This window comes from Chanodichthys erythropterus, chromosome 9, assembly GCF_024489055.1.
Source record: "Chanodichthys erythropterus isolate Z2021 chromosome 9, ASM2448905v1, whole genome shotgun sequence".
NCBI classification, from domain to species: domain Eukaryota; kingdom Metazoa; phylum Chordata; class Actinopteri; order Cypriniformes; family Xenocyprididae; genus Chanodichthys; species Chanodichthys erythropterus.
The window spans coordinates 11,006,689-11,032,462 of record NC_090229.1 but is presented as its reverse complement, the minus strand read 5'-3'; the positions used below and the strand labels follow the sequence as shown (position 1 = coordinate 11,032,462).

The 25,774-nt window shown below is 37.5% G+C and overlaps 3 protein-coding genes across 6 annotated transcripts in view; 2 read left to right on the top strand and 1 right to left on the bottom strand.

Moving 5' to 3' along the window:
• The first annotated feature begins 444 nt into the window (after positions 1-444).
• dedd (death effector domain containing) lies at positions 445-10,363 on the top strand. Of its 2 annotated transcripts, XM_067394548.1 has the most exons (6): positions 445-620; positions 1,800-2,478; positions 2,634-2,738; positions 5,910-6,047; positions 7,189-7,614; positions 9,598-10,363. In XM_067394548.1, the coding sequence occupies exons 2-5, from the start codon at positions 1,917-1,919 to the stop codon at positions 7,596-7,598; spliced, it is 1,215 nt and encodes a 404-aa protein (XP_067250649.1). In that variant the 5' UTR covers positions 445-620; positions 1,800-1,916; the 3' UTR covers positions 7,599-7,614; positions 9,598-10,363. The 2 variants fall into 2 exon arrangements, with proteins under 2 accessions (XP_067250649.1, XP_067250648.1); XM_067394547.1 differs by having other exon boundaries at positions 7,189-10,363.
• A 726-nt stretch (positions 10,364-11,089) lies between these two features.
• On the bottom strand, positions 11,090-14,182 carry ugt5e1 (UDP glucuronosyltransferase 5 family, polypeptide E1). The gene is given in 4 exon segments (XM_067394546.1): positions 11,090-13,168; positions 14,006-14,032; positions 14,035-14,151; positions 14,153-14,182. Coding segments are annotated over 4 exon segments (1,776 nt in total). The 3' UTR covers positions 11,090-11,566.
• Positions 14,183-21,941: 7,759 nt separating this feature from the next.
• atp2b3a (ATPase plasma membrane Ca2+ transporting 3a) overlaps positions 21,942-25,774 on the top strand; it is a 33,904-nt gene continuing 30,071 nt past the window's right edge. For all 3 annotated transcript variants that reach the window (XM_067393563.1, XM_067393562.1, XM_067393561.1), the window contains exons 1-2: positions 21,942-22,149; positions 25,381-25,578. In XM_067393563.1, the coding sequence (XP_067249664.1) occupies positions 21,942-22,149; positions 25,381-25,578 (406 nt within the window). The remainder of the gene's footprint in view (positions 22,150-25,380; positions 25,579-25,774) is intronic.

Below are 25,774 nucleotides of genomic sequence, written 5' to 3'. Positions count from 1 at the left end.
TTTCTAGAATACACTTTAAGTTAAAAGTGAATTTTCTATGGGGAAAAAAAATCTATTTTGATTTCACTAACTTCTTATCAGCCAGAATTGATTAAAAAAATGCCAAGATTACATCAGCTTCTTGCAGGTTTGAAGATAAACTTATTTTTATTTATTAAGATGTTACAGTAGTAACAATAGCTAGTAAGCTAACTGTATTGTGGATGAAAATGTGGTTACCATGGTGATCTTTCATAATGTAAAGGGGCTATGCAGTGTTGTGTTTTTCATGAATAAAAATATATATTTATATTCCATACAAAGACCTATTCTGAGTGTCTTTTTTTTCTTGTAGATTTATTCGTAACAGCAATTTAAAAAACAAATCTACACATCACGAGAGTTTATTGTCTGTTTGATAAAGACAAGCGTTTCCTACATTCCCCGGATGTTGCCCCACGCTTGCTCATGTCCCGGATGTACCTACATTTTAGTAGAGGAACAAAAAATGGGCTCATTACCAAGCTTCACCAAACCGTTTAAATTATCCCCACACACGATTATTGTACATGTATGAGGACCAGACCGCAGTCCACGTCCATAGTCACCGTGTCTGCAAAGTGATTCATGAAATTAAACAGGTAAGACAGTTGTGTACATTCAGTGTTGCTACACGCTGTTGACGTTAGCAAGCCAGCAGTCAGTTGCTAAGCGAAGTTTATATCAATAGCAAATAACGTTTAAGTACCTTTAGGAATATAGAAATAATACAGGGGATCGCAATGAAATATTAACTAGAAAATGTATATAATCTTAACATATCATTGTGTTCTACAGCCCCTCCTGTGTGTGCTAAGAAACAGGCTAACAACATACAGCTGTCCAGATAGATTTCAGGAGATTTTTGATGTCTAACTTCTTATTCATAAATCTTTTTAATAGAGTTTCTTGTCTTAAAACTCGCATAAAAGCCTTTATATGGAAGTGAAATGTATAATGCATCCTGCAATTTTTATATCCATCCTTTTAAAACCTGTTAGATGTTAATTTGTAAGCTAAGCAGGTCAGTAACTAAACTGTCCTTCTGCTTAAATATTTTTTCTGTTGTTATTTATTGGGTTTATTAGATCAAAACTGAACAAACAGGCTTAAAATAGAAGTTTGCTACAGTAGTTGTACTCAAATAGGTTCTTAAATTGAAGCACTTTATGTAGATGTCATATCAAAGTATATATTATGTATGATTTTAAATGTAGATTTGATATAAGAATATAAAATGTCTATTATTTTATATTTAGATGTGATATCAGAGTATATGTGCTGTATTATTTTATATGTAGATGTGATATCCGAGTATAAAATCTGTATAACCTTGTATGTAGATATATCAAAGTATATATCTATATGTTTTTAAATGTAGATCAGAATATATAATCTGTATACTTTTTTTGTATAGTTGTTATATCATAGTATAAAATCTGTATAATTTATGTAGAATATAATATTGGAATACATAATCTATATGTAGATATTATATCAGAATATATAATCTGTAGGATTTTATATGTAGATGTGATGTGCAAACATATGATCTGTATGATTTTGATTTGCTGCATAATTGAGCAATGGCAGCTCTGACATTTAAGTCTAGAAACACAGTTGAGCAATAGATCTGTTTACCTAAGTGTAAAATTCACCCAGGTCATGTGATAGTTGGTCCTAGTCTATCATCTTTCTGAATCTATTATTTGATATGTCATATGAATCTATACTGCTGCAGTGTATTCAGTCACCTAATGCTTTAACATGAATTCTTCTAGAGTGAAGTTGGAGGTGAGAGTTGCGGGCCGAGCGTGTTGACAGAGTTCGAGCTGCTTCACACTGCTGACAGGGCCTTCCGCCATCCCCCTCACCCGTCATCCGCCTAGCGAAGAGTGATGACCTCACAGCAGCATGGGAATGCCAACCCTGCCCTCCTCTTGCCACAGAACTCTTCATCTAGTCAGGGCAGGCAACACATCTCTCGTTCCCCTATAGACTCGTATTCCCGCTCCGGGCTCTCCTCTTCTCGGAGGGGCTGGGTTGCGGCATCCTCATCCGCAACAGCTCACGGTAACTCTCTTGCGCTCTCTCTAAGCCGACTGGCTCCGGCGTCCTGCAGTAATTCCTCTTCGTCTCGGAGACCTGCGTCTGGCCGGGTGGAGCCGTGGCCGGAGGAGGCTGTGGACGACGCGTATGGGCTTTACTCCCTTCACCGCATGTTTGATATTGTGGGCGCACAGCTGACGCACCGTGATGTGCGTGTGCTATCCTTCCTTTTTGTGGACGTTATTGACGAGTACGAGAGAGGAGGGATACGAAGCGGCCGGGATTTCCTGCTAGCGCTGGAGCGCCAGGGGCGATGTGATGAGACAAACTTCCGGCATGTTCTTCAGCTGCTCCGCATCATCACCCGCCATGACCTGCTGCCGTACGTCACGCTGCGCAAGAGACAGACAGGTTTGAGTTCTTGTCACTTTCGCTCTCATTTTGGTCACTTGTTCATCCACCGCTTATGACAGTTGATTTTTCTGTGCAGTAAAGCCACCGTTTCATTACTCTGCAATCTTTTTTTGGCAAGGTGAATATGTAAAATGTTGCTTATTATTTCCCAGTGTGCCCAGATCCAGTGGATAAATATCTGGAGGAGACGTCAGTGCGTTATGTTTCTCCCAGAGGAACAGGAGAGGCCCAGCAAGGAACTCCTCACAGAAGAACAGGTGTGTCCTCTTTTGGTTGTGCTTTAGACTTCTTGATGGTGATATAAGCATTTTTGGTATTGATGCACTGAAATAATTTTTTTCCGATACACAGAAACCGAAATTAAGGTATTCATTCATGTAAAAAACAGAAATAAAATTTATGTAATAATCAATACTCAAATAAAAACTGAGGTAAATGTACTGTTACGTAACATTTTTTTCCATGGTTGAAAGACTGGTTGAGTGATGATATGATATATTTCAGTAAGTTGTACTGTGTCTTTCAATATACCTTCTGATGTTCATTCACCTTTATTCATCTGTATTTTACACCCGTTTGTTCAGCATTTTTATGCTGTAACTATCAGTAAAGAAGAAGAGATTAAAGGGTGTCAAAGAGTGCCAAAATGACATTTTTTGTTAGAATTTTGTTATAAAATTCCCAGAATTTGAAAGCTCAGGCATTTTCATATCAAAAGTAACAAAACACAAAGCTTATTGCAATTATTAAATGCTAAGCGTGTTATAAATAATGTTTAGTGAAGTTTTGTTCATGCATCAACTGAAAAGAGCAAATAAAATATCTGAAATTAAAATATCTGTTAATCCAACTGAAAATCGATTAAAAAAAAAAAAAATACAAAAAACAAATCAATAATGCCTTAGTATCCACACAACTGGCGTTTAACTGTTGGAGCTTTTCCACATTGTTTGTATGAAATACAACAACTTATGCTGAGTTCAGACTATGATTCAACCTGATTTTGGCACGGTCCACTTGATGTTGGGTGTCGTGGTTATTCGTAAGTGCCAATGGGTGTCGGAATGCAAGAATCGATAATTTTATCTCGTATAGTGTGTCATAGTGGAGGACACCCGACACTGCGTCTGTGACACTTCACTATGTCCGGACAGAAAGACTAGCATGTTTAATGTTTTTCTGGTCCTCCATCCTTCATATCTGTGACATTGACCAATTGGAGCATAGAAGCTCTTCCGTATACATCTTTCAAACATGGCAAAATGAAAGAGAGACGATGGTATTGGTGCTGCTAGGTGGAATTATGCAGTGGAGGAAAGATTCATGGAACTATGGCAACAATATTCCTGCCTTTATGATGTTTTCTCAATGGACTACCAAAAAAGATAAATGCTGGCGAACGATAGCGGAGGTGCTACCAGTGAGTACTGAGATAAGCATTAAGCTAACGCTTGTCTTCGGTAGTTGTTTGACCAAAACCAAGTACAAATTTTTGGCCAAATATTTTTGGATGCCAAAATTTCTGTTCATTACTATTTTTGTTGTTGTTGTTGTTTTTTACTGAAACATTATTCTTGAGCTGCAACTGCAAAAACTGCAGACCATTAGGGCTGGGGGATATATCGCATGTGATTGCAATATCGCGTTCATTATCTTAGGCGAATCATCTGCGATATGAACGCAATATTGCGTGGCTTGTCAGTGATCTACGGCTCTGTCTATTAAATGCCGCTCCATTTGAAAGCAGGTGATGGCGATTTAGCGGTAATCAGGGAACCGGCTTTACTGACGAAATGCGCGTGACAATCGCATGCAATATATCGCCCAGCCCTACAGACCATGGTCTAATTATTTGATTAGCCATTCAGGTAATTGAGTTTTTGCCTTGAAAATAGCCTCAGATGCTGACATGGCATTGAATGAAGTTATACTGTACTGTATTAGCCAGTCAGAACTTTTGAGGTGCTTTTTGCCTGTCAGTCATTTTGTGCAGTGGGTCCCCAGGAGCAGGGTTGAAGACTTTTTGATATTTTTGCATTTGTACAGTCCAGCACATATTTGGGAAGCAGAAAGCTTAGGCTTTCAAGTGGGCAGGGTTTTAAAATAAAGGGGGTATTCAGTTTATAAGATGCATGAAAACAATATTTGTTCTAAAACCAGCTTAAAATATTAAACATATACTCAGACTGGATGGAATCGGTCTGAAGCTAGAAAATCTATGCCCATCATACACTATGATTTTCTGTGAAATCTGTCAACTCCGACTGCCCAAAATCTACAGATTTGCTCTTGACTTTCGGCAGCTTGTCCAGACTGCAAATTGGGGTGAAAGCTGTGTAGTGTATTCCAGCCTTGACATCGCTTTTAACACTAATTTTTTTTCTGATTCTGAACTGGAAATCATCCAAATCTTCACCTTATTTCTTTCTCTTAAAGGTCCCGTTTTTCGTGTTTTTTTTGAAGCTTTGATTGTGTTTATAGTGTGCAATATAACATGTGTTCATGTTTCGCGTGTAAAAAAAACCACAGTATTTTTCACATAATTTACTTATCTGTATACCGCTGTTTCCACTATGAAGTCCCTCCTTCAGAAATACGTAACGAGTTCTGATTGTGCCAGCGGTTCCTGTGTTGTGATTCGACAGCAGCTTAGCGCTCCTTGCCCGGAAAGGTCACGCCTCTTACCATAACGTGTGCTGCACATAGTTTTACATGTGGATTATTTTGGTGTTGTGCCGAATGAACACAAAAGACGATAATTCCTGAGAGACTGAACTCTTTAATCTCCACAAGCAGCGACAGAAAATGTACAACGTTAGCACTCACTCAGAAGAGTACCTCATACGGAAAACAGCCATATACATAAACATAGTCCCCTCTTGTGGCCATTATGTGCACTGCAGTCCAACATTAACTATTGCAGTAAGGATACCACAATTATAATTTTTGGGAACCGAGTTAAACATAAATTTTAACCATTGATCTCTAAGTACAGCGTCCCTGGGAAGGCCAAACAAAGGTGATTGGACTGCGGGATGAAAATAACAGCGTTTCAACGACATGGCGACAAACACAATCTACAAACGCAACTCTTGCTCTTCTCTGTGGGAGCACAACAAGACCACGCCCCCTTTTTTGTGTATTCCTGTGGGCGGAGCTTAGTCAAAAAACGGTTTTAGTGACGTCATTAAAGAAGGAAGTAGAGGGATGTAATCCAAACTGGCTGTTCGATGTAGGTGACTTCTGTTAAATAAAATATCTCGCTTGGCATTGAACTTTGAGCTTTAAAATTTTACAGATTTTATTTATACTCTAACAACAACATTACACACTAACTAAAGTTTAAAACATGGGATCACGAAGGACGGGACCTTTTAAACCTAATCATGATATTGTGGTAGTGATTTTGATCGTGTTTTGTTTCTCAGGACCCCAGCCATTGATCTGCTGTCCTCCATCAGGACCCCAGGTATGCCCACCACGTGCTAAACCCACCCCACCTCCACCCAGCAGGAAAAGGAAAAGATCTCACACAACAGCAGACTGCAGAGAAAAACAGACCTGTGGTAAGACAACAAATCTGCTCTAGTAAAAAAAAAGATGCATGCTGGTTGTGATGACAGTGGCATTGTTTATGATCAAGAACGAGAAAGTTTGACTCCGTGGAATAAGATTTTACTAAAATCATAAGTACACCATTTTACCCATTACCGAAAAAAAAAAAACGTTATATCTACACGCTCAAGCAATAAGACACGTTCTGATCTGGCCACTTGGCGACACTCCCCCCAAACTCTGTTAATGACACTGTTCAGGTAAATGTGGTGCACATCAGATTTTTTTTGCTCATGTGATCTGTTTTTGTCATGACAGTGTGAACAGCACAAACCATGGAATCTGATCTTTTCGATTCTGTTTTGACGTGGTCCTAAATCCAATACAGGTCTGATGTTTTGCAATGTGACCTTGATCTAAACTGTCAAATCAGAATTCATGCGCCTTTTACGTCACTCTAGATCGACATTCGTCACAATTCTGCACTCATGGGAGTCGCTTCAAAGATTTTACATACCTAAAGTTATCAAGACAGTTGCGAAATGTATTTAGTGATGGATAATGATGTGTCAGAACTCATAAGTATTACAGTGACAGTTCTATATACAAGCAAAACATTATAATTGTTTAAAACTCTGCTCTTTTTTTCGCCTCCTCGTCTTTGATTTTTATATTGCCTGCACATAAATTGGCTGGTTTCCGCAGTAGATCACACAATAAATAAATGTGTAATTGCTTACTTTAATGTCCTCTGTGTTTACTTCCGTATAACAGCGTGCTGTTTGACGTCTTTTTATCGTTCTTTTGCATGTGCATGTTCACACTGGAATCTGATATTGGCCACATTTTAAACAACAATGTGAACAGCTATATAAAATAATTGGATTTGAGCTCTAAGGCTTGCAGTGTGAACGTAGCCAAAGTGACGAATCAAATTTTGAATAGGTGTCTTTATTAAATCTCATGCGAAATCTCACCTCTTGGCAACCTTTTGAAAGTTGCTTTGAAGCCAGCCATTGCCATTTTTGGGTATGTATGATATTCTCCATGGATGTGCAATTTGAGCACAGACAAGCAAAATTCCTGAAATCTGAGTGACTTTTGTTAGTAGATATAAAAGCCATCTTTTTAACCTCCTTCCTTGACTTGCAGACATAAGACTGAGGGTGCGTGCGGAGTACTGTCAGCACGAGTCTGCTCTACAAGGCAATGTCTTCTCTAACAAGCAAGAGGCGCTGGAGAGGCAATTTGAGCGTTTCAACCAGGCCAACACCATCCTTAAGTCCCGTGACCTGGGTTCCATCATATGTGACATCAAGTTTTCAGAGCTGACCTACCTGGACGCCTTTTGGCGGGACTACATCAATGGCTCGCTATTAGAAGCCCTGAAGGGCGTTTTCATCACGGACTCTCTGAAGCAGGCAGTGGGTCACGAGGCCATTAAGCTCCTGGTGAACGTGGATGAGGAAGACTACCAGGCTGGCCGGAGGAAGTTGCTGAGGAACCTGGTGGCAGGAGGTGCCGGTGCGGGCACGGGAAGCAGGGAGGGTCCCTTGTCCTAGTGGTGGGATTGACTCGGTAAGTGGAGGGATTTCAGAGAGACCCTGATGAGCAGAGATTGGACACTAATGAGAAGGTATACATGGGGGGTGGGAGAAGAGTGAGGAATGTAAACAGAGGAAGTGACTCTTCAAAGAAAGATACCCTACTAGAGGCCGGGATTTGCATCTTTAGCAAATGTGGATGAAAAGAGGTGTTAAGCGTGTTCTGGAAAGTTGCGTTATTTCTATTTTATTTTGAGTATCTCAAGTTGTGGAAATAAAAGATGAAAGAGAGAAGTATATGACAAAGAAGGCATTTAGTTTCTTTTGTCTTTATTCCTGCATAATTGACACTAATGCTTTTGTTTTTAGGCTTGTGTGAATTAGGTTTTTTTTTTTGCTATATTTTCATTGAGTTGTTGCACAACCATTTGCTCTTAGAGGAATTCTCCTGGTTAAATGAAATGTTCGCCTCAAAGTTGAACAAAAAGGACAGGTTGCATAAGGTTTGACTGATTTGCCTTTAAATCATCACATTGCTTCAACTCATCATGAAACAATTCCACTGTCAATGTTGTCTAACCATCCATGTTCAAGTTCTTCTGGATGTGAACTTGCATTTTTAGTCTTTTCATTGCAAAATCACAAAGCAGAATCTCCAGAGTTTTTATATAACATCATACAAAATCTTCATAGCACACTGCAGCATTGCACTTCACTTTGGAACTGTGACTACTTAAAAAAGAACACATTCTCCATTTCTGTTTTATCATTGAAGTTATTGCACAATTGGGTTTGTTTTAGAAAATTCACAAGGGGGTGTAGTCCAACATCTGAAGATTCTGGAGCATGGAGAATTGGTTTTCAGAATGGTTTATGATATGCTTTGTTGCAGCTTGTGTTTTGATGCATGTCCCTGTAATTTTCTTTTGTTTATGGAAAAACCCAGTAACGCTGGCAAATGTTCGCTCTTGTTTGAATTCGCAACTTAATAGATGCTTTTTGTCCAGAATTGTCCAAAAGGATTAAGACATTTGGGATTTCTTTGCCTATTAATATCCATGTTTGGACCAAAACGTAGCATTCAAATTAATCTTCATTGTTTGTTATTGGTTGGATTTCTGAGCAGAGAGTTTTTTGCACAAGTTTAATACGGAGATATGCCTTTGTGAAGTTGGCATGCATGAGACAGCAGTATTTGATTAAGGCTTTGTATTTTCAAAAGGTACAAATTGGCTTCTTTTGTTCAATCAAAAAAAAAAAAAAAAAAGTTTGGACTGTTATTGCTAGTTTAAAACACGATCTCATTGGATTCTCACAATATATTCATAATTTCCACTCATTTGAATTCAACCAACTGTGTCCTGAGGAACGGCCTCTGCCAGGGTTTCTGTGTTGAAATAATCTACTGTAACCTCTGTTCAACAAGTCTTGAAAGATAACACAAAATGTGCCAACCTGAAGCACAACCTGTGTTTTTTTTTTTTTTTTTTTTTTTTTTTTTTTTTACATGACTGAAGTGAAACAAATGCCTGAGCAACATGCAATCGCAGGAGGATGTGTAATTTGACTGACTTGAGATGTTTTTGCTATACTTTTAAAATACCAAAGCCGTTCCCAGACATTCATTCTCTCTTTAAACTCCCTCTTTTTCATTCTCTCCTCATCCATTTAAGATATAATGAAACTGTTGAAATGTTGAAAGAAAATTGGTGACGTGGGGTGAGTGGAACAGATGTTTAGAAAAGTTAGCTGTGGAACAATTACTGCTATTATTATTATTACAGAAGGAAGAAAAGCATTTTGTAATGTTTTCCTAATGGAACTAAACAAAGTTACAGACTGGTATCTATTATATAGGTTACATGTTCTATTGATTGTGTTCAAGTGTTTGTCTTTATATCTTGCATGTATATGACATTGATCCCCCTTAAATATCACACAGTGACAATTGAGCTGTGGTCTGTAGATTTGAAATATCTAGACATTTCTAACCTTTTTTACACTTTGTTTTTCATAGAGAAAGAAATGGGATTGCTACTTTTTGGAGAGGTGAGATGAGTATTCTCAAAGTGACACAGTAGAACAGATGAAGACGGAGCACTTTATTTTTTACTCTAAAGTATTTCACCTATTGTAACCATATATAGTAATACACCATTCCAAAATGTAGGAGCATTGGCGTCATCGGCCATCTGTCACATTATGACTCTGTTTTTTTGAATAATTTTATTTTTTGTTGACCATGCCGGTGGTTGTGTTAAGTGAAATATTTACGTGCAAAATAGACAGCTGGTTCATTCAATGTCTGTACAAATCAATAAAACAAATTGAAAAACACAATCCATTGCAGTTCCTTTTTTAAAAACATTAAAATATACTGTTAGCAACACATTGACCAAATATATTCGTATAAACCTTAAAAGCTGATGTGTGTAATTTTATTATTGAAATTTCAAGTAAGAAAGTTAGCATTCGTATTCATCTCCATGGCTCCATTGCTTACGCTTAGTTGTGCTGCCAGGTTTTGAGCCAATCATCTGAATCTACATGTTATGTGAATGACCACTCTGGAAAATGCTGATTACACCATATGGATGGTCACAGTCTCAAGCTTATCTCTAGTGACTAAACTTAGCTGTGAAAGGCAGCAGAAATGAAGAATGTCCATTTCACACCTTTTAAGAGCCTTCCAACAAATGTTTTATTAAAGGGTTATTTCACCCGAAAATGAAAATTCTGTCATTAATTACTCACCTTCATGTCGTTCCACACCCGTAAGACCTCCGTTCATCTCCGGAACACAAATTAAGATATTTTTGATTAAATCCGATGGCTCAGTGAGGCCTGCATTGCCAGCGAGACAATTAACACTTTTCAATGCCCAGAAAGATACTAAAGACGTATTTAAACCAGTTCATGTGACTACAGTGGTTCAACCTTAATGTTATGAAGTGATGAGAATACTTTTTGTGTGCCAAAAAACCCCCAAAATAACGACTTTATTCAACAATTTCAACGATTTCAAAACACTGCTTCATGAAGCTTTGAAGCTTTACGAATATTTTGTTGAATCAGTGGTTCGGAGCGTTTATCAAACTGCCAAAGTCACGCCCCCCAGTGGTGAACCATTGAAATTTCTAAACACTTATGATGTAACAAAGCCTCGTTTACTGAAATCACATGACTTTGGCACTTCGAAGCTTCATGAAGCAGTGTTTTGAAATTCGTCCATCACTAGATATTTTTGAATAAAGTCATTATTTAGGTTTTTTTTTTTTTTTTTTGGCGCACAAAAAGTTTTCTCGTCGCTTCATAACATTAAGGTGAACCACTGTAGTCACCACATCTTTAGTATCTTTCTGGGCATTGAAAATGTTAATAGTCTTGCTGGCAATGGAGGCCTCAAGGAGCTATCGGATTTTATGAAAAATATCTTAATTTGTGCTCTGAAGATGAACGAAAGTCTTACGGGTGTGGAACGACATGAGGGTGAGTAATTAATGACAGAAATTTCATTTTTGGGTGAACTAACCCTTTAACAAAGTTTAGAAGGAACACGTTCAAATTATCTATCCAGTCAGCATGAGAGGAGGCATATATATACGTAGTAGACTCTCATACGTTCTTTGACATTTTTCTACATTGCTCCAGCACCCTGGTTCCTATCCCTGGTACTCTTATTTTGGACCAAATTCCAAGCTCAGAGCATTCCCCTCAGTCAGCACGCCAAATACGCCTGCTCTTTTACTCTATCCAATTATTTGTGAACTTGGCATTGGTTAAATTATATATATTTACAATTTAAACATTGCTTGCAAAATTATTAATGGAGAAAGATGTTTTTTTTTTCATCCAGATGGTTGAGCACCTAACAACTACAAGGCCATTCAAACTAACCAAATCTTAACCCATTGGAAGTGGTGCAGAAATTACATACAGCAGCATTAATGATATCACCCTATAGCCAAAAAAATTACCAAAGATGTCTACTCTTTTTTGGCCTTTCTTTTCCTGACAAAAACTTTAAGCAATGCCTTGCTCATCAAGACCAAGATCAGACAGACTGCCGTAAACAAACTCACTATCAACATTAACACATCCACGCAGTGGTAGGAATACCAAGGAAGCTTGTAGGACTCTGTGCGCAAATGCGCCGCACCCTTATGCCTCATGACAAACTCCAGCCAAAAGATAGCGCTGTCCATTGGCTTAAGTGGTGTGTCACGATGTAGACTTGACAATCTGCGCATGTTCTTCTGGTACGGTTGATTTTCATCCAGTATGTCCCTCAGGGCTTGCGTTAAGGTATCTACATCCAGGGTTGCGACGTCAAGAACTTGAGCCACCCCTCTGGCTTCCAGGCGTATCATGTTGTCGAATTGGTCGAAGATGAGCGGGAGTCCAAGCATCGGCACGCCATGGTAAATAGCCTCGTAGATTCCATTCGTTCCTCCATGGGTGACAAAAGCTTTAGTTTTAGGATGGCCTAGAAGGTCATTTTGAGGCAACCATTCCACAATAAGTGTGTTTTTCCCCAACGTAGATGGCTTTTCCCCTATGTGCCTCCAAATGACCTTTTGCGGCAAGCGAGCGAAGGCCGAGGCGATGACCTCAGATATGTCAGGAACCAGACTTCCAAGCAGAGTACCCAAAGACATGATCACCACCCCATGCTCTCCAGAACTCTCGACAAACTTCTCCAAATCATCTGATAGAGGTTTGGCGGGTTTGCACTGGAAGCCTCCAATGTAGACCACATTAGGCATAGTAGGACGAGGGAACTCGAATACAAAATCAACTCGCATGAGCCACAAATCCGCTCCTTGGATCAGAGTGTAGACATTGGAGTTGGGGTTTATGTATTTGCTGATAACTCCTTGATAGAGGGGCCTTGTGAGCATGTGGTCTATGTATTGGCCGATTCCAAAATGCAAGAGATTTTTCATTTTATTCACAAAGCTCATTTTGTCTGTTACTCTGGATCCGATAGTTGGGATGTAAGAAAGCGGCGAGGGTGCAATTGCAAAGTGCCCCTCTCCATTTGTTATCCATCGTACGTTGAACACCATTGGTAGACCTAAGTATGCACCCAATATGACCCCTCCTGCAAAACCAGGATCGGTTAGCATCAGATCATACTTGGACTCTTTGAGTGTTCTTATAAGCTTTTTGTCTTCTAGGATGATCTTCACCATCTCAGCAGAAGAATTGTGAGACTCTTCTAAAAGAGTAATGGTTTCTTTCTGTAGGGCAATGAATGACAAAACTGATCCTTCCCCTCTTTGAATGTCAATGTTTCTCTTAAGAAAGGATGCCATGTACTTGGGGTCCTCCAGGCTGCTGAGGTGATCAACATGGATGGTGATGGGCGTGTAGTGTGTGGTGTTCTCTGGGATGTACCAACTGTTGGCAGAACGGACCACTGTCAGTTTGTGACCTCGCTGATGAAGCTCCCGTAGCAGAATGTCCATGTTAAGCCAGTGGCTTCCATCCACAGGGTACACTAGGATCTTCCCAGCCAGGGAAAATAGTGGGAGACTCCAAAGGAAGACAACAAGGACAAAGGTCTGGGGATTCAGCAGCATTGTCTGAAAATGTATGTTTGATTAGTCAATAATTTTGAATGGGAAACATTGCAATTCTTGACTTTTTGCAATTGTATATCAAAATATCACCAATGCAAAAGAAAAAAAAATGCTTAAGCTTGTAAATGAGAAACTAATGCTAATTTACAGTAACTGAACTTTGTAGACTTTATGAACTTTGTATTTGTGTTTTAAAGGGATAATTCACCAAAAGTTCAATCATTTACTCACCCTCATGTTTTTGATACATAAAATAAAAGTCAAAGGGTTGCAATATATTTTTGAGACCCCTTGGACTTTCAAAATATATATACTTTTTGTGTTCAGTAGAAGAAACGTCATACAGGTTCAGAATAATGTTAATGATGACAGTCAGTTAATGAACTGCTTCAGTCAGTTAATGATCTGCTTCAAGATCTCAGTTGAACACATGTACAGTTTTATGAGTTCACTGTTTGCATGTGAGAAACTACTAGATAGTGCTAGACTAGAGAACATAGATCACGTAACTATCTAAACACAGGCACATTTCCCTCACATGTATGCTAAATAGTTATGTAAAGGCTTTTCATCCAAGATTAAGCTTTTGCATACCAATGACTTGAGCATCAAAACCTGTGTACTGTTAAATAAGCTGCACAGTGGAAGCAATTTATTGATTTTCACAAATATGTATATAACTCTGTAAGGTATTGTATAAAAAAATACTGTGTACATTGTTCTGAATGACATTGTGCAATAGTCTCCATTTCCTTTTACAATGATATTTACATTAACTGAACTACTACTGCAAAATGAAACATTTTAAAACACACAAACATGTAGAATGAGGCATTGTACCTTGTCCTTGGCGATGTCCTGAAGATAAGTTTTCCAATGTGGAAGAATGTCCCAACAGTGCAGGTTTTATTCCGGATCTGGCAGGCAGTCGTGTGAGAGTGTGTTGCCAAGAGTGAGCAAGGTCCTTCACTTATGTTTTCATTGAATATATCTTGTTTTAAAAGTGGTGACTAGCATAAATACCGGACTGGCAACAGCATGAGGTTGAACTTTGGTCCAGAATTGTTCTTCCTCTGTGCGTTTATTTAGCCTAGCCTCAAAAGGGGGCTTGATCTGAAGCATGTGTTTAGTGGAAGAAAGAAAGAGAGAGGGGCAGGCCCACAAACAGATTATGTCAGGGGATTACATAGGGTACAGCACATTCCACCCTTGTTAAAACCTTTATTTGAATCTAACTCATTAAAACAGGCCTTTGAGAAAAAGTATGGAGCATGGAACCAAAACACAAGTGTTGGCAAAATGCACATTGTTCCACTTCTTACTTGTCAAATAATCCAAAAGAAGTGCAATCATGAAAATCTATCATAATTTAGAGCCAGTTAAACAAGAACCTTCTTAAAACAATGTCCTACTGGATTTAATAAAATTCCTATTTTTCAGAATTTCAGTATTTGGTATGGGTAATTTTCACCTCAGTAGAGTAAGAAGGCACTAATAAAATAGCTATAGCCTACAGTCCTTATACTAGATAACAGCTCATTGCTTTGTAAAAGACTTGTCCGTGCATGTTTGTATAGCCGTCTATAAAGATGCCAGTAGATGTGGATATAAGAACACTTTCCAACTTTATTTACGCATAATTCTCTCTAGTCGCATGCAGGTGACACACACCATGTGGGTGGGGCGTTGCCTTCTTTGGTCATCCAAGAATAAATGAAGTGCTTATACATTACAAGATTCATCACTTTCATCAAGCTTGGCTTCAGAAATCACATAGATATCTTGCCCATCCACAAGGATATGGTTGCTGCTGGATGAAATGCCATTCTTCTCCACTAGAGGGGTTGACACGTCACAAATTTCACGTGGGATGCAGGAGAACATTACAGAACAGACACAAATTGTTCTTTTTGCAAACAGCACCCAGAGACCATTGTGCATTTGTTCTGGCTTTGCCATTACTCTAAAATATTGTGGAAAGACTTTTCCCTTTTTGTTTTTGAGCACATTGATAAGGATTTCTCCTTACTTTGGGAAAATGTGTTTGGAATTGTTAATTGAAAAAAAAAAAGAGTTATACTTACTAAATCTTCTTATTTTATTAACAAAATTTTATATACATAAATGTAGATTTTCACGTCAGAAACCACTTTTTTATGTTTTGCTTGCTGAATTGCAGCATTACTTTGGGACTATCCTTAACTCTTGTAACAAGAAGGCTTTAAAAACAATCGAAATTTGTAAGTTTTTTAATCTTTTCCTTTAAGGTGATCTTCTGTGACTATTATATACCCCAGTCTTGTACATTTTATTTTATTTTATTTTATGTTTTGTCATTTGTCCTACATTGTGACTGCTTCGTTCTTTGTCTATATAATGTTCTTAATAAAAAATAAAAAAATAAAAATAATAAAAAAAGAACATTACAGAACATGAACACAGTCCACACTAGAGTATGTGTCAACAGGTCATTGGTCCTTTCATTTATTTAATAATTTGGCTTACTTAAAATAATTTGAAGAGGTCAATATAAAGACACAGAGGTCATATATTCTTAGTGTTTTAACCCCTCTTTCCCACTCATAAATTCAGTTTAGTGTGCTGACAAAAATTACGCAATGTAAGTGCAAATAAACTAGTAATGGTAGCAAATAAAATAAAATATAAGTATGAAATTAAAACAAAATTAAAAAGACAAAATGGCGTACAGAAGAATGAATTACGAAAGTTATGAAAATAGCAAAAATTAAGAAATTGAATTGTGTGTGTGTATTCTGTGTTGTGTTGGCATTTTGACAATATTGTATGCAGAACAATCATAGTCTACAAATAAAGTACTTTGAACTGAAATTAATATTAATTGAATCAAGGCTCTCTCTTTCTCAAATCCTTTGTCGGGATGTTTTATTAATGGAGCTACAGGCAGCAGACTGCATGATCACTCGCTTTATAATTAATGCTCATATTCTCAGCCGAGAGAGAGAGAGACAGGTGAATGAAATAAAGAGCAAATTCAGCAAGTTATATCTTCTATCTATGCTTTTATTTTTGTTTCTTTTTGTTGTTATTATCCTCCTAAACCTGGGGGGAATTTTTTTTATTTTTTTTTATTTAGTATTTTTTCATGTCATTACATTGTTTAGAGCATAAGAAACAAATGGAATTTTGTACTTTATTCATATATAATGATATGTCCTCAAGTGGACACCAGGACAAATAAAATGACATGAAATTACATGTATAGGGGAAAAATTTCATCAATTTCATTTCAGTTTTTAGATTTCTAGGGTTTTTTTTAACCAAACTTTGTTTAAAGATGATTCTCAACTGAAAGATAGAACAGAATGAACTGATATACCATTTTACTTTAAAGTGGATAAAATTGCCATACATGAGTTTTCCCATTCAATGGAATGTATCTATACACTGTATCAAATTTGCATATTAATGTGTTCTTGGAACAACATGTAATGAAAAAAGAAGTGTAATAATGGGAGTAATGTTTGGCAACATTTTCATAACAATATCTAATATTTCATAGGAATATGTATAAGTAATTTCTTTCCCTTTAATGTCTTCAAAAATGCCTTTTAAACATGATTTAAGTTGTGGTGTCCTCTACTGAGTACATGTATGAAATCAATGCCCTGTTTTGTAACAGAAAGTCATGTTTTGATTAGAAACCCCATTCCTGAGATGTTGATTTATAACAAAAAATTTAGTCAGATTAAATGATAATTACAAAATATCATATTTCAATGAGAGTACTAAATTTGATCACTCAGTCATTTTTAAAGCTGCTGTCCATAACTTTTTTTGGTTAAAGGTGCCCTAGAACTTCTTTTTAAAAGATGTAATATAAGTCTAAGGTGTCCCCTGAATGTGTCTGTGAAGTTTCAGCTCAAAATACCCCATAGATTTTTTTTAATTAATTAGATTTCATTTTTTAATTAATATTATTTTTTTAACGGCCTATTTTGGGGCATCATTAACTATGCACCGATATATAGGTTGCGGCCCCTTTAAATCTCTTGCTCCCATGCCCCGGAGCTCGCGCTTGCCTTGAACAGCATAAAAACAGTTCACACAGCTAATATAACCCTCAAAATGAATCTTTACAAGATATTCGTCATGCATGCTGCATGCATACATCGGATCATGTGAGTATAGTATTTATTTGGATGTATTACATTTAGGGCTGGGCGATATATCGCATGTGATTGTCACGCGCATTTCGTCAGTAAAGCCGGTTCCCTGATTACCGCTAAATCGCCATCACCTGCTTTCAAATGGCAATATCGCGTTCATATTGCAGATGAATTGCCTTCGATAATGAACGCGATATTGCGTGGCTTGTCAGTGATCTACGGTTCTGTCTATTAAATGCCGCTCCATTTGAAAGCAGGTGATGGCGATTTAGCGGTAATCAGGGAACCGGCTTTACTGACAAAATACGCATGACAATCACATGCGATATATCGTGCAGCCCTAATTACATTTGATTCTGAATGAATTTGAGGCTGTGATCCGTGGCTAAAGTTAACAGTACACACTGTTGGAGAGATTTATAAAGAATGAAGTTGTGTTTATGAATTATACAGACTGCAAGTGTTTAAAAATGAAAATAGCGACGGCTCTTGTCTCCGTGAATACAGTAAGAAACTATGGTAACTTTAACCACATTTAACAGTACATTAGCAACATGCTAACGAAACATTTAGAAAGACAATTCACAAATATCACTAAAAATATCATGATATCATGGATCATGTCAGTTAATCACACTGTCGTAAATACTCCAAGAGCGAAGAAATCTCGATGGAGGTGGGTAATTTTCGAAATTCTCTTATAAAGTCATAATATATACATTGTTTTTGAGTTACCGTAAAGCATTTTATCACTCTCGCGTGAATGTGAACATGAGGCGAGATTGTGTCGGGTCGGCGCAGCTCAACTTGCAAGTGCTGTATTCTGGAGTAGACGTGCCAGAGGGGGTTAGTGCACGCCTCAAACACACCACTACAAGTCATCGTAAGAACTTAGAAAACTATTTATGAAGGTAAAAATGCTTTTATCCAAAGCGACTTACAAATGAGAATAGTAGAATCAATCAAATCAACATGAGAACAACAGTATGTAAGTGCTGTGTGAAGTCACAGTTATAGCACTTTACTGACATAACTCATTGATTTGATTGATTCTACTATTCTCATTTGTAAGTCGCTTTGGATAAAAGCGTCTGCTAAATGACTAAATGTAAATGTAAAAAAGTTAGGCTACTTAGTTCTGCTTTAAGTAATTAATGTTGGCTACGCCAGATTTTTGTCTAAATCTAGTGTTTTTCTTTTTTTTAACAAAATATAAAAGTAGCCATTTTTAATAATTTCTTATCTTTTTTTTTTGTCACGTATCATGATTCTTTTGTGTTAACATGCAAAATGGACTCATGTATATTAATAAGTTCATGCTGACGCAGCGTGGTAATCCTCGAATGCCGAATGTCTGCTTCATGAATATTAAGTACATCATGCCAACGTACCGTGACAAGCACCCAATGCCGAATGTTCTGCTTATGAATATTGATTATTCATGCTGACGTTGCGTTGTTACCTTGCTTGGTTACTTTCCTGAGGCAAAAGCCTGGGTTATGAATATTTAAAACCAAGCCTTCGCCATAGTAGAATTAGTCTTTACCGGGAAAAGGAAAGGATTGCGGAGAGAGAGAGGGAGGGAGGGAAGCGAGAGGCTTGGAGCGCAAGGGTTATTCATCCGCCCCTCCCCCACCTCCCGTCCTCCAGCGCTCGGATGCTGCTGCTGCTGCTGCCATCACCGCGAGATGCGCGTCAAACGGGCATCATCAGCATGTAGACCCACATCTCTCCTTCACCCATCACTCTATCAATCAGCGCCAAAAATAACAGCAACGATGTGACCAAAACGACCCTCCTTTACGTTCCCGACAGCACAATACGCCGTATTTAACAGATTAATTAATGCGGACATGGTACAATCTCATCTGCATCATTCAGATTTTCTTCCGCATAAGATGAAGTGGTCACCACCGTCTGCTGCCTCCTGCTCCCTTCATTTGATTTCTATTCTGCACCGTTGCGCATCATCTGCGTTTGGAATAGCGTAAAGGTCAAATGATGTGACTTTCATTTTTGTGTTCTCCATGATGGGCATGATTTGAGGATAAATCACTGGATATCATTCCGTTTTTCCTGCCTTTTTCCGACTCAACGTCAAATGTCCTTGGAGCATGGCCTGCGCGGTGAGTGAATATATATATGTTCATGTTCACAAGTGCCTTGAGGTGTCAGCAGGGTATGTTTTGTGCTGGGTTTGTCTATTTGTTACAGTCGACTGTCTGCTAATGTATAATTAAAGTGCTTTATTAATGTAATATCAGTATGTAAGCATTACATGGAAATTATCATCATCATTTACAGTATGCCCAGCATATTTATGCTGATATTATTAACCAATATGACATTTTATTTTGTCAAGAGTGTATTGTTCAACAATTGTTTTTAATGTCATTAAAATAAAAATGCAATACAGAATATATAGTAATAAAAATAAAAATATAGAGGCTAATAATAATATATATAAAAAAAACATAATTACACAGTATTATAATCAAAAATTTGTCAGGACTTAGTATTCTCAACACTTTAACATTTATTTTAAAATATGAATCATCATTATTGTGCCATAAACTTAATTAAGAGCTGTGTAGCTTATCTCTAGATCCTGTATAGATTTTTAAAAAGTAGTTTTGGGTAGACTGAAAAGCAGGTGATGGATGTAACCTTGCTGTCTGGTCGGTTTGTGCAGCATCTCATTTTAATCCCCTCTAAATGTTTTTAATATACATTTGTTTTTACCGTGATTAACCCGAAAAAAATCATAACACAAATGCTACAGGCTCTGTCATAAGCTCTGAGCAGCTGTACAGTGGACCAAGGTGAACATCTGATTCCTGAAGGTTACCAGGAAAGGGCATCATCTTGTTTAAAGAGCATGTTTGTTGAGGAATCTTCTGGCCATTTTTAATAAAAGACGAGGAGGCGCGCGCACAGATTATGGCTTTAAATGTTCAGTAAAGTTGGTGTCACAGCAGGGAAATGGAGGCGCAGAGCTCAAGCGGATTGTAATGTCATCCAAAATTGCAGGCCTGATGGCTGGTAGTGTTGCCTTCGTAAATCTGTTCTGCAGTGGGATTGGGCAAGTGTTTATGTGCGCATGCGCAGGCGTCTCGTACTGAGTGAAGGCAGATTTTGCGTCGAGAGGCGGCACTGTAAAGTACATACATGGGTTGGGGAGAGGCGCACATAACGCTTTTATCAAGAGAGAGTATTTCAAAAGGCGTTTAGATAAGAAGTAATTGTCCTCGGTTTCCATTGGATATTATGTAAACAATCCATTGCAGTAGGTGTGCATGATGAACACTTGGTTGCTTGTTTCCCACAAACTACCTACACCTGTGACTCCTCGAGCAAAATGCCACTTCCACATTTCGAGACGTTTAAATCATTATTTCGTCGACTAGGTAAAAATCTAACAAATATGTTTAGAATGAAATCTAGGAGAGGTAGGTTTAAATATTTAGTAGGTTAAGTAGTCCAGGAGATACCAGGACTAGTTGTCGCAATAACTAACTGCTGGGTAAACAAGTGAACGCATAAATAAAATAATACTAACACGCAGGTCTGTTTTAATATATTACGAAGGCAGACAGATGAAAGGTTGTACCCAGGACATGGATATTCAGCTCATTATTGTCGAGACAAGTGGTCACGTGTTTTGTATGCTTAAATTTTACATAATTCATTCACATTTTTTTTTTTTTTTAAATTTTATGCAAGCCAAAATAATGTGATATTTTTGTATGTTGCCTTTTCGATTTCAGCTACTGTTTAAAGTGTTGAAAAGCCATTAAATAGCATATAAAAAACAATTTTATACTATTTCACTCAAAATTCTTCTCAGCTGTTTTTATATTTTGTGATATATTAGCCTATGATTAATGAACCTGTAAAAAAACTTATATATAGTTTTTAATATTTCAATCAATTCTTTTCAAATCATTTTTGTAGCTATTTTCATATTTTGTGATAATGGTTATTAACCTGTGATTAATGCACCTTTTAAAAAAAAACTTTTATAATTTTTAATATTTTCTTCTCAAATCATTGTGTAGCTGTTTTTTTTTTAATTATTATTTTATAAAAATAATGATTTTGATTAATTTTATTTCCAAAACATTATTTTTTATTAAATAAATTTGTAAAAGTCATGCATCAAGATTTTAAGCTGGCATCTTGATCACTTGGATTTCACAGCTGTCTGTGTTTTTGGTTTGAGCAAGTTCAGAGATGAATGTTTAATATTCATTTTTCTTTTCTTTTTTTCCCATCAGGTTATTTACCGACATTATTCCTGTGTCACTAGATCCCCTTTATTGTTTAATAATCAGTAACACTTGCTTAATTTGGTCTCGATGGATTGGCACAATGGCTACCACTTTATTTGCTGATTTTTTCTTTATGGGGGGATATTTCAGGGGAACCCCTGCTACCACACCATAGAATAGAAAACCCCAAACAACCTGACAATTCATGTCTCAATATGGAGAACTACATAGAGAACATCTTAGAAATAGGTGAGGAGGAATATAAATAGGACAAAAGAGATAACGCATTTTCCCAGGTACCCATTTCTTAGCTCATAGCGTTAAAAGCTGTCAGTCTTCCAAAACCAACACACCATCATGGGGGATCTGGGCAATAGCACGGTAGAGTTCCACCCTAAGAAGCCAGGGATGGACAGAGGAGGCCAAGAGGGGGATTTCGGGGTGTCAGTGGATGAGTTGTGCTCGCTGATGGAGCTCAGGGGAGCCGAGGCCCTGCAGAAGATCCAGGAGAACTTCACAGATACAGAAACCCTCTGTCACAGACTCAAGACTTCACCTGCAGATGGTGAGTAGCACTAGTTTGAACATGTGACCATATCACTTGCTAAATTACATAAGATCACATGCGCATCCTAAAACATACAGACATTTTCAGCTATTAAAGAAGCTATTCAGCTATTGTAAAAATTCTGGGATCATTTACTCACTCTCAGGTCATTCAATATGGTATGATTTTATTTCTTCCGTGGAAAGCAAATGGAGAATTTTACTGATTGCTGTGTACCTTGCAGTTAGTCCCTATGGGGACTGAGGCTTTTATCAGAAAAGATGCTAAGCACCATAAAAGTATCGTAAAAGTGGTCCATTAGACTTGTGCAACATATTCACATATAGGTCTTCTGCAGCCATACAATAATTTCGTCTCAGGAATTTAAGCTTTAATGTCATGCACAAATTCTATGGACCATTTTATGATACTTTCATGGTGCTTTTGTGTTCTATTTAAAGCTTAAGTCCCCTTTCTTTGTAATTGCATGTGAATGAGCAACCAGTTCAGTTCTTCAAAACTGCTTCTTTTGTGGTCAGCAGAAGAAAAATCTGTTATACAAGTTTGGAATGACCGGAGGATGAGTAAATAATGACAGAACTTCTGTAAATCCCTGTATTCACTAACACTCCTTTTCAAAAACAAGCCCGACTTCACAGAAAGAATACCAAATGCCAGACACCTTTATCTTCTTTTGAAAGCAGGCATTGCCCATGTTATCAGACAAGAGCATCTTTCTGTAATACTGTTTTTCTCTTTGCAACAGTTTTTTGTTTTAAAAAATTTAAGTCCTAGTGTTTCAGAACATCTCCCTATGTGTCTTTTTGCAACATCATGGGATTTTTAGGGAAAATTCAGGATTTTTCAAACACATTTTCATGTTTTATTATAAAGCTTTATAGGTTAAAAAAAGCATACCGGTGTTGATATTGCATTTACATTTAATCATTTAGCAGACTCTTTTATCCAAAGTGACTTACAAATGAGGAGAACAAAAAGAAGCAATTAAGTCATCAAAAGGGCTATATACCAATATATACGTTGGAGCCAATATATACGTTCACACCAAGAATGATAACTATAAAAATAAAGATATAGTTCTAAAAATTGGTCTAAATATAAAAGAATAGCAGTGTCCACACCACAACTATAACGATGTAGAGAAACGATATCGTTGGGATCATTTATTTAGAACGATTTTTTTTCCTGCTGTTGAACGATAAAACGCTGACAGCCAATCAGAATCCATTCTAATTTAAGGGCTTGTGCATTTGAAATGGCAGATGACATTGGAGAAGTTAATCGCCGAAGTCCAGAAAAAGCCACCACTGTTTGACAGATTACACACCCTTTTCGAGGATACTGGAAAGAAAATGGATATATGGAAAACAATCAGTCATACCCTCGGAATAAATGGTGAGCAGTATTAATGATGAGATCATTATGCCAGGCTAGCAAACAATTTAATATGAAAATTACCTCAGGTATCCAGCACTAGTTTCGACAGCATTGTCTTGCTTCCTTTGAAGTTGCGGTGGAAAAGACTAAGTGTTGTTTTTATTAGATTGATTACACTAGCTAGATTCATTCGAAACATAGCATGCTGAGGACATCTGCTGGTTAAAATAATGCAACAAGAACAGCAAAAACATTGTACACACTTTGAAACCGCAACACGAGCTTAGAATAAACAGACTGTTATTGTTTGTTGGTGTGGACGCAAATATAGTTATCTTTATAGTTATCGTTCTTGGTGTGAACGGGCCTTAAATGGAAAAGATAAATGGAACATAAAGTGTTAGTACTAATAGGTCAAGTGTTGACAAAAAAGATGCATCTTTAGCCATTTCTTGAAAATGCTCGGGTTGAGTTAGGCAGATAATTCCACCGGCTGGGATTTTTTCTTTTATTGAATTGTAAATAAAAACTTAAAATAGTTTTTATTCCTATTATTTCATGCTTTGAATGATCAAGGCAAGGCATGTTTATTTATATACCACATTTCATACACAATGGTAATTCACAGTGCTTTAGAAAGGGAATTAAAATAATCACAACATAAGAAACAAAAATATCATGCATAAGAAATAAAAATAACAATCATATTTAACTAAAGGCTAAAATACTATTCCTGACTACCTGAATCAGGAAGGTTTCACTAAATAAAACCACAACATTTCGTTTTGTTTAACTATTAAAGGAATTATTTTGCTCTGAATCTTTTATTGCTGTGTCTATTCTGGGTAGATGATCCTACTTTGCGCTCTGATAATCACATTGATTCGCATCTTGTTCTGACCACTTGCTTTCAGACCAAGTCATGCGGTCTGCCTACATCGCTATTTGGCAGCCACGATGAGGTTACTTTAAGTTTATTGTAAAGCTCTTTCTCCTCCTTTAATGCTGCTCTTTGAAAAACCTCTCTTCAGAAACCATGACAGGGATACAAAAAGAGAAGCTTACGGGCACGGATGGAAAGATGAAAGGGTAGAAGAAAGGGCTGAATGTACTGCAAAAGTCTTTCAATTCTGGTAGTCTATAGAAAGAGGATTGCATTGGCATATCTTAGTTGTCTTAATTTACTTGCAAATATTGTGCCACGAACATAGACTGAATGAATTAATCAGGGCAATTGGTATGAGTTAGGGAAATTATTTCCTACAAACCTTTGGAGTAACTCAATTAGGCTTTACACTGAGTGAAAGGGAAGCTCTGGTGGGAGATGAGAGGTTGCCAGGGGCAGCAGGTGATGATTGGCAGGGTGAGGATTCAGGGAGCGTGACAGTCTGTCTGGGTCTTGCTGCCAAAAATCACACCCTGTGGTGCATCCGAAACACACTGACTTAACCATCTGTGCCCTGTGTTCTCTTGTAATGTCCTCTCCCCTCCCTTCCTGCCACCCTAAGAGGTCAGGGATTGGTGCTAACAGATTTGAGCGATGACTAATGAGCATCCAGGAAGTTCTCAAAAGCATTTGCATGGAGAAAAAAAACCTAATAACGAATGAGTTTAGGTATTTTAGCACCATAAGTCTTATTTACAGCAGTATAAATGTTCTTGGGCTGAATATGTAAAATGTTGAAAATGCTGAAAATGTTTCAGGCTTTACAGGTTAACAGTTTGGTGGTTATTTTACATTTCGTTTACTGACATAATATACCAACTTTTAAATGTCTCACTAAATGTCTGTTTGTTAGTAAAATTTGAGAGGTAGCAATGACTTTTACTGCCATCTTTCCTTCTCAAAAGGACTATCGGACAATCCCGCGGACTTGGAGAAACGTCGGCAGGTGTTTGGAATGAACTTCATCCCTCCAAAGAAGCCCAAGACCTTCCTTCAGCTTGTGTGGGAGGCTCTACAGGATGTTACTCTCATAATCCTGGAAATTGCTGCCATTATTTCCCTCGGACTGTCCTTTTACCAGCCGCCAGGAGGGGACAGTGAAGGTGACTTGGTTTTAAGTATTCAGTGATAAAATAGTAAAAATAATTAAAATTTCAAACAAAATCTGTCTACAAAAGGGATTGCTGGCCATTCATTGGAAGCTCAGGAGAAACGTGATATGATAATTTAAAACATTTTAGCATATCTATTTTTGTCATATTTTTGGGAAGGCTCTTGTTACTTTGAAACTTTTTAAAG

Coding starts and splice junctions, on each gene's coding strand:
- dedd (XM_067394548.1), top strand. CDS start 1,917: ATGACCTCACAGCAGCATGGGAATGCCAACCCTGCCCTCCTCTTGCCA. Junction 2,479..2,633: donor GCTGCGCAAGAGACAGACAG/GTTTGAGTTCTT, acceptor ATTATTTCCCAG/TGTGCCCAGATCCAGTGGAT. Junction 6,048..7,188: donor CAGAGAAAAACAGACCTGTG/GTAAGACAACAA, acceptor CTTGACTTGCAG/ACATAAGACTGAGGGTGCGT.